This window comes from Ictalurus furcatus, chromosome 11, assembly GCF_023375685.1.
Source record: "Ictalurus furcatus strain D&B chromosome 11, Billie_1.0, whole genome shotgun sequence".
In the NCBI taxonomy this organism is placed as follows: domain Eukaryota; kingdom Metazoa; phylum Chordata; class Actinopteri; order Siluriformes; family Ictaluridae; genus Ictalurus; species Ictalurus furcatus.
In genome coordinates, this window is record NC_071265.1 from 7,417,010 (window position 1) to 7,425,390 (window position 8,381).

Below are 8,381 nucleotides of genomic sequence, written 5' to 3' on the forward strand. Positions count from 1 at the left end.
GTTCCACAGGCTAGTGAAGTGGAAATCTCTTCCATATTGATCCTGTAGGGCAGGTTTGCCCCATGATCTTAGGAATTTCCCAATCTGAAAGAAGGTAAAAATAGACAAGGTTAGATATGCATGCACATTGTAATTCATGCTAACCCATTTTCCTTATTGTCCTTGCATATGGCCATCAGTGAGACCCATAAAGGTATTAAGCCAACACAAATAAAGAATCCATGCAATAACACTAGAGGTGATGAGTTTGTGTAGGTTCCGATCATGGAAAATTTCCATATATATTGATGCATTTGGTTGGGAAGGTTTCAACCAATTATGTTAGATCAAATTATCAGTTCATCCAGCAAACCATCCAAACGGATGCACTGATGAGGCAGCGATCTGGCAGAAAATGGGGTGCCAATCTCTCTCTCTCTCTCTCTCTCTCTCTCTCTCTCTCTCTCTCTCTCTCTGCTTTGGTTAAAATGATGAAAGTGTAGAAAAAAGCGCACATGACATTCTGTGCGAAAGATGGATGTATTGGGGGAGTGAGCGAGTGAGGGGGGTCAACGTGAGCGGTCTTCTGTATGCCTGGGGGGACGTGCAGACAAGCGGCAATTAAAAGACCCCCCTCCGTCGCCCAAGGAGAAAGCAGAGGAACACAGATCAGTAGGGTTATTATGCACTAGCTTGACTAATCCATCACCATCTACGATGGCAGGACAAAGTGCTGTAGGGAAAGTGATCCTGCTAAAAGCTGAGATCACTAGCGCTGTAAAGTGGAAAGTGCAACTCATAACTGGCACAGACCCCAGACCTGCTGAGAAAAGCATATTCCACAACAATACCGGCAAAGACGACTCAATACTACACTAATATACCAATACGGCATATATAAATTCATACAAAGTGGTGTCTTAACGGTATACTGCAATCACATGTTTATATATATATATATATATATATATATATATATATATATATATATATATATATATATATATATATATATATATTTATGTTCTGGAGATAAGGTATAAAAATGTAAATATTCAGGCTTTCAGTGTGCTATGTTTCTTCTAATTTATTGCTCGCTATCACTGAAGCACGCTCCCATAAGGTGAGCAAAATAGCCCCGGATATGCCTTTGCATACTTGTTATCTCTGTCCATACATATTAGGTTTCTGATTTATTCTCGAGCGTCAGATTGCAGCAGGGAATAGAAGCAGTACTGCAATACATTTAAAAATGTCAGGACTTATCACTCTCACCAGTACTGATTATTCAAGTAGATGAGTATCCTGTTCAAATTTACACTACAGTGATATTGTAATACATTCACATTCCATATTTATCTAAAATGCAGCCGGTTATAAAGAAGCATGTACATTAATAAAACTACAATTTCTTTTGGCACTGAAATGAATAAATGGACGTTTGGGTGTCAGTGATGGTGACAAACAGCACATTAAATGAGCTTGTGCATGCCTGTAATGTTCCCCTTAACGGTTCAGACTGTCCATAATTCAAACATATGTCATTCTCAGAGCTTTCCTGTTTGCTAATGAATAGCCTTAGCAGAATTGGATATAATGATGAGCTGTCGTTCATTCAGATCGTGCTGTTTAAGTGTCAGAAAGTAGAATTATTTGCAAGAAAAATGAGCACACTTGGTAGGAGTAATGGACTATTCCCAATGACATTAGAACATAAATAAAATGGAGCATTGCATATGATAAATAATAAAATTAGGGAATTTGCCTAAAAATGTTTTACTTATGTGATTAAAATGCACTATTTTCCTAAATCGCTTTCCATAACTAACAGAATTATTATAGGTTTCACTAAATGGCCACAACAATGTATGTAAATTGGCTGTTTTGCATATAAATGCTTAAACTTGAGTTGTAGTGGGGAATAAATTGCTGGGAGTGAGAGCGCAGGCATGCAGCTTTGAGCAATCACAGTCATTAAGAAGCAGAATGCACTGGAGCCACCGCCAACTCCTCATATTTAATAATGGTCAGAAATACAATGATTTTTAAAAATGTACATGCGAATAAAAATAGGCAGGAACAGGAAAGGTCAGAAGGTGCATGAGGAGGCTGGGACCTCAGCGTAAAACTTACATATGCAGAATAGGCCAGGGCAAACAATCCAATTGTCAGCTCCGCGATGAAAATGACGACAATGATGGAAAAGAACTATATGGGGAAAGTGGAGATTTATAATGAGCGTGACTGTACTACCAAGTAATTAAATGTATCTGAGGTCATATCGCAATGCATTAATGTATGGGAGACTGGAAAGCAATTTGACATTTTGTGCAGAGTAATTAGTGATTAATAATATTGAATTTATTTAAAAATGATGAAAATAATTGGTACAATATTGATCTAAAACTTGTGTCTTTATATACAATGCTTGATAATGTGATTGTTTTTAATTACCATTATCAGGAGACATTTGCTCTCTTTTTTTGCCCCACAGCAGCCCAAAAATCCCAGCAGGGCCATTATAATTCCAACACTAATGAAGTATATGTCCACTTTGACGGTGTTCACTGCATAGATAGAGAACACCCCCAGTATGTTCGTCCCCAGGACATCTCCACTTAAACGCATCCAGAACCCCACAGCTATCAAGCCTGATCCTCCCACCTGAAAAAGAAACCTAGTATTAAGTAATATCAAAAATTGTAATTTAATAGTTAGTAACACTTGTAAGAAATTCATCATTCATATTGCATTATTGTTATATAACATGCATAGCATTAAACATGAAGTATAAATATATGACTTTATTTTTAAACAAGGTACATGCATACTAATGCTGTACTGTACTAAAATACTGGCTCTGGTCTTATAACTTGATGGTCATATACTATACCGAAACCTGTGTTATGTAAGGAATAAAATGCAGAGTTATAAATAGAAAATACTACGCAACGTTGTTCCCTCAGCTGACATTGATCAAAGCAGCACTTTCTCTCCATAGGGAATTTCCTCTCCACTTTTAAGGGACTCGACATGCTTCCTTGTTAATTTACCAGTGTTTAAGATAAAACAGTGATCTATGTATTCAGTTTGACTATACACAGTGTTTGAAGTGGGCCGATAATCCCCAGTACGCAGTACCGGCACATTTACATTTTACTCTTTGGCGTATCGTGACTTTTTCTTGCGTACCGCCACTTCTTACAACCTGCCGGTACTCTTTTCTGCCTTCTCCATATCAGGTTCTGGGCAATTTATAATTACCCTACATGAACTACATTACCCAGGGGGCACTATGTGGCGCTCACCTGTTCCTGTTTTCTTGACAAGTCTCAAGATAATTTTTTTTAAAGTCTCTAGATAAATAACGTCAATACTAGTCTATCATTATATAATGTAATGTTAATGCTAGTCTAAGTAATGTTAGTGCTAATAATGTTGGCCTGGCTCCAAAAGGGCACAAAGAGAACATGCGAGTCAGACAAAGATTATGTTTACATGGACATCAAATTCTGTTTAAGGGCCATAATCAGGTTGCAGCCATATACAGAATACGATGTTTAAATGCGTACATCCATTGGAATATTTCTGTATACATGGTTGTTGTAAGTATGCCTGCGTTGCCATTCCTAAATAACTAACCTACAGCTTCTGTTAGCACCCGCAATTCCTTATGAACTGAGCATGCGTACATATCCTTTCAGTGGATTTTCTGATTAAGGTGTTTACATGCAACACAATAACACACACATACATAATATAATAATAATAAAATGAATAATATACTGTATAGTATCATGCAAATATTGCTTGGCCATACAAAACGTTTGGCAAATAATAATTACCAATAATAGTTTGGCAAATGATTGTCCCTTTGAGTAAATAAATTTATGTTATAAGCATCAGCGATGTCTCCTAGTATCTTTTATTCACTGTAGAAATTCAGAATGTAGTGCTTAATGATTAGCCGATACCCACGCCAACATGAGAGTAAGGGGAGTACTGGTTATATGGGATTTCATGCCATCACACTCCTAGTACAAAATCATCATTAACGACTCTCTGTCTTATCCTTCACGTTTTCCCATTAGCCATATTTCGTCACTATTTTTTCACAATACTACCTAAGGCAAGTGTACATTAACATGTGGGTCATTAATTCATGTTAAGAAGCTCCATAACAAACATAAACGGGTGTCTCTCTCTGTATATGGGCCTGGAACATCATGTATAACAGTGTAAGCTTTCTAACACGGGTGTAACTCAGTGACACCATCTGTATCTGTTTAGTGCTCCAAATATTGCTGTCTGTATCTGTATTTAGATTTAATCCTGAAGTGGGTGTTGCCTAAACTGAAAGCTGGAGCCTAATTTAAACCAGACTGACCATGACCAGGCAGTTACTAAGGATGAATGAATGAAAAATGTAAATGCACTCATATAGGTTTACATGAACAAATGTGGTCTTTCAGGAGCTTCATATCTGACCACTCACCAGCATGAAAGTAAAAAATTCTTGCTCAAGAGTCTTCTCAACATACACTTCTAGTCTCAAGCACATGCCCTGTGAAGCTTTCTGGAAAGAATTCTGGTTTAGTAAATAAATAAATAAAGTGCATTTTGAAAAGTGCATCTTTGTGTCTGTTGAAACACATTATCTGTTCATTCTTGTTTGTTTGAAATATTGTATCAGTATATATTCATTACATCCATCCTACAAATCAAGCTCTAATTCAGCAACTGTTTTCTCTCCTTTCAGTAAAAATGTACAGCTCTGCTGATATCACTGATTCTCACAAAATGATATTTTTTTTGTCTTTTTTGTGTAAAACATGTTGAACTGTAGATCACTTGTCGCAGTAGCATACGGTTTAATGCAAGGGTTGATCTCAGTGTATGAGTGCACTGTGACCGTGACTGAAACCTGACAGTTTACAATTGCAATCAAAATTATTCAACCCCCCATTGCAAATCAGGTTTATTGTCAAATGTACAGACTTTCAGCTGTTTGCAATGAACAAATCAAACAAATGCTGTTGATATAGTTCAACACAATGAATGCTTCAAGTGGTTTCCCCAAATTCAACTGAAAATGCAACTTATAATGATTTCTCCAGTTTCAAAATTATTCAACCCCTTCATGGCGGCATCTTTAGTACTTAGTAGAGCATGCTTTTGCTGTTATGACCTGCTGCAAACGAGATGCAGAGCTTCTGGCAGCGTTCCTGAGGAATCTTAGCCCATTCCTCATGAGCAATGGCCTCCAGTTCAGCGATATTTTTGGGTTTGTGTGCTGCAACCGCCTTCTTCAAATCCCACAAGAGATTTTCTATGGGGTTCAAGTCAGGTGACTGTGATGGCCCTGGAGAATCTTCCAGGACTTCTTCTCCAACCAAGCCTGGGTGGAATTTGAGGAATGCTTGGGATCATTGTCCTGTTGGAAGGTCCAATGATGCCCAAGCTTCAGCTTCCTCACAGACAGCATGACGTTTTCTCCTAGGATTTCCTGATACTTCAATGAATCCATCCTGCCTTCCACACGCTGCAGGTTTCCAGTGCCAAAGGATGCAAAGCAGCCCCAGAGCATCACCGAGCCCCCACCATGCTTGACTGTGGACAGAGTGTTCTTTCTTCATTCTTCTTCCTCCAGACATACCGCTGATCCATCGTGTTGCAAAGTTCCAGTTTTGTTTCATCGCTCCACAGAACAGAATCCCCAAACTTCTGTGGCTTATTTATATGATTTTGAATCGACTTTTCTTGTGCTTTTGGGTCAGTAGCGGTGTACATCTTGGAGTTCTGGCATGGAAACCTTCTGCGTTTAGTACGTGCCTTACTGTGCTCACTGAAACCTCAGTGCCTGTTGCCACCAAGTCTTGCAGGTCTTTTGCAGTCACTCGAGGGTTTTTCACAACCTGCCTTCTCAGAAATCTGGTTGCAGAATTCAGTTATTTCATGTGTTCCAGCTCAAGCACACCTGCTGCAAATAATAAAGCCCTTGATTAGTTGCATCAGGTGTGTTTGAGACAACACCTGTTTTTCATATTTGTGCTGTTGTGAGGGATTCTATTCAGGGGGTTGAATAAATTTGAAACTGGAGGTCATTATAAGCTGCATTTTCAGTTGAATTTGGGAAAACCACTTGAAGCATTCGTTGTGTTAAAGTATTTCAATTGCTTTCGTTTGATTTGTTCATTGCAAACAGCTGAAAGTCTGTACATTTTGATAATAAACTTGATTTGCACTGGGGGTTGAATAATTTTGATTGCAACTGTATGTCAAAGGCAGTGACAGCTGTCACAGGTGTTCCTCTGTGATTGTGCTGCATGTCCGATAAAGCATACATGACGCCATAGTACTTTTCTCTGACACCAATTTTAACATGGCTTCCAGAATAGATCATGCATTTATCACACAACGTTTTTACCACCTGCTTTTGATAATCATCACAGCTCACAGCTAAACAAATATGACAAGAATATTACTCTCAAGTTCCTATCTCCAAATGTTTCCTGCTGCCTGTCACAATCTTTTTTGGCATTGTCGTTTCTTTTAGAAGACAATTCTCGAACCTATAATAAAATTCCATGTGTGGAGAATGTCATGTGAGGAGAAGTTGTATAAATGATACTACATATAAATCAGTTTATGGGAAGGGTAAAAGAAAAGAAAAAAGCACAAACTCCAGAGGACAGAATGGACTGCCTTTGCAGAACAGCAAAAGGACAGGGAGATCCCCAAGGGCAGGATCTGGACAAAAATAGAAACCATGCCATGCTTGAAGTAGACATGAAATAGAAGTGAATGTGGCGTACATCAGTAAATAGGAGAATTTGAGAACTGTAGGTTGTTGTTTATTTGGCCTCACAGGTTGTGACAAGCTTAAAGCACACATGAATGACACTTAGGTTATGTATGGAAATATGCCACAGTCCATATTACGCTACCACTAATTAGCATAGTTTCCTAATATCAGTCCCTCCAGGATTTTGCGATTTTAGAAATTAAATGCAAAATCAAGCAAACTTCACAATATTCAGAGGATTTTCTGCAGATTTTCTACAGATTTGGGCCGAGACGCATGATTTGACATCAGACAATGCCCTCTGTGACTCACGTGTGTCGAACATGAGTACATCTAAAAGGTCTCGAATATCACTGCGAATGACCGCACAAAACAATTTAATGCAGTTGCAATTTCACTAATTCAAGTAGTTTGATAATATTTGATAAAAGCCACAGCAAAAACAAGCACGTTTGCCCGCCTATACAGACTGTAATATATATTTAACACATCTTAATAATACAGCAAGATGCACTTCTTTATATTATAATACAGTGTAAATTCTACACATATTGATAATACAGTAAGATACACCTTTTTAGACCTGACTTCAGTACCATCTAAGTCAAATTATAACAGGTTCAGTATTAAAGCAGTCGAATCTCAAAATGGCATTTAAAAATTGCTTTTAGGAAAACCAAAAATTTCCTCCATTATGCTGTGAAATCACCGTTAAAAATTAAAGCATACAAAACGGCCAAGAGTGCAGAATCAGCTGCTCTAAAACATCTACTAGCGATTGTGGCGTTTCGTCACCATTAGCTATCAAACCAAGTTGGGAAAATTCGAACCTTTCAAGTTAATGAGATGAAAATTGCTGCTTGTAAAAAAAAAACTGTAATGGACTATATGTTTGCATTATGCAGAGTATAAATTACTGTGTGCATATTCACAGGAAAACTGAATCTCTTTAATACTTTACACACCACATAAAAATCTCAGGCTGTAAATACAGAAATGTAATTACTCTTCTAAATGCCACCACCGCCCCTGCCATCTTATGCTTACATACATGTAATGAGAAAACACAACACGCTTACCAAGATTAACAAGTTGTACAGAACCATCATAACTTTGGCGAATTCGAACAAGCCCATTTTAATCTGTAAGAAAGCAATTATTGTAAATTTTGCGCTGAATCTCAGTCACAGAATAGATCATTTGTGAAACACTGAGAAAAATAATAGAGATTAAAATAAAGTAACTTACCTGCTTCTAGGGAATGGTGATGAGAGAGAGGTTGACACGGGTGAGTGAAGGTGAGTTAGGTGAAGGAGAGAGAGAGAGAGGGCACCCAGGTAGAATAGGTGTGGTATAGGTTGTGATAGAGGTCACTCAAGTGGTCAGAGGTCTGTGTGTGTGTGTGTCGGCTGTCTGATTTCCGCTGCAGTGCTAAGACACACCTATTGAATCACCACATTGAAAGGCCTAATGGAACTATTTAAATACCATGTATCACAGTAAATGAAATGAAAATTTAATATTTAATTGATGTGTGATGAATGGAAAGTAATAATCGGGACTAAAAGCATATGCGCAGCCACTGATTGCTTGTTAT

General features: G+C 38.0%; 1 protein-coding gene across 1 annotated transcript; it reads right to left on the reverse strand.

Moving 5' to 3' along the window:
- Positions 1 to 1,122: 1,122 nt before the first annotated feature.
- Positions 1,123 to 3,260, reverse strand: LOC128615209 (tetraspanin-1). The gene is made up of 2 exons (XM_053637093.1): positions 2,434 to 3,260; positions 1,123 to 2,187 (listed from the first exon to the last, which is right to left on the reverse strand). The coding sequence occupies exons 1-2, from the start codon at positions 2,719 to 2,721 to the stop codon at positions 1,954 to 1,956; spliced, it is 522 nt and encodes a 173-aa protein (XP_053493068.1). The 5' UTR covers positions 2,722 to 3,260; the 3' UTR covers positions 1,123 to 1,953.
- Positions 3,261 to 8,381: the final 5,121 nt, after the last annotated feature.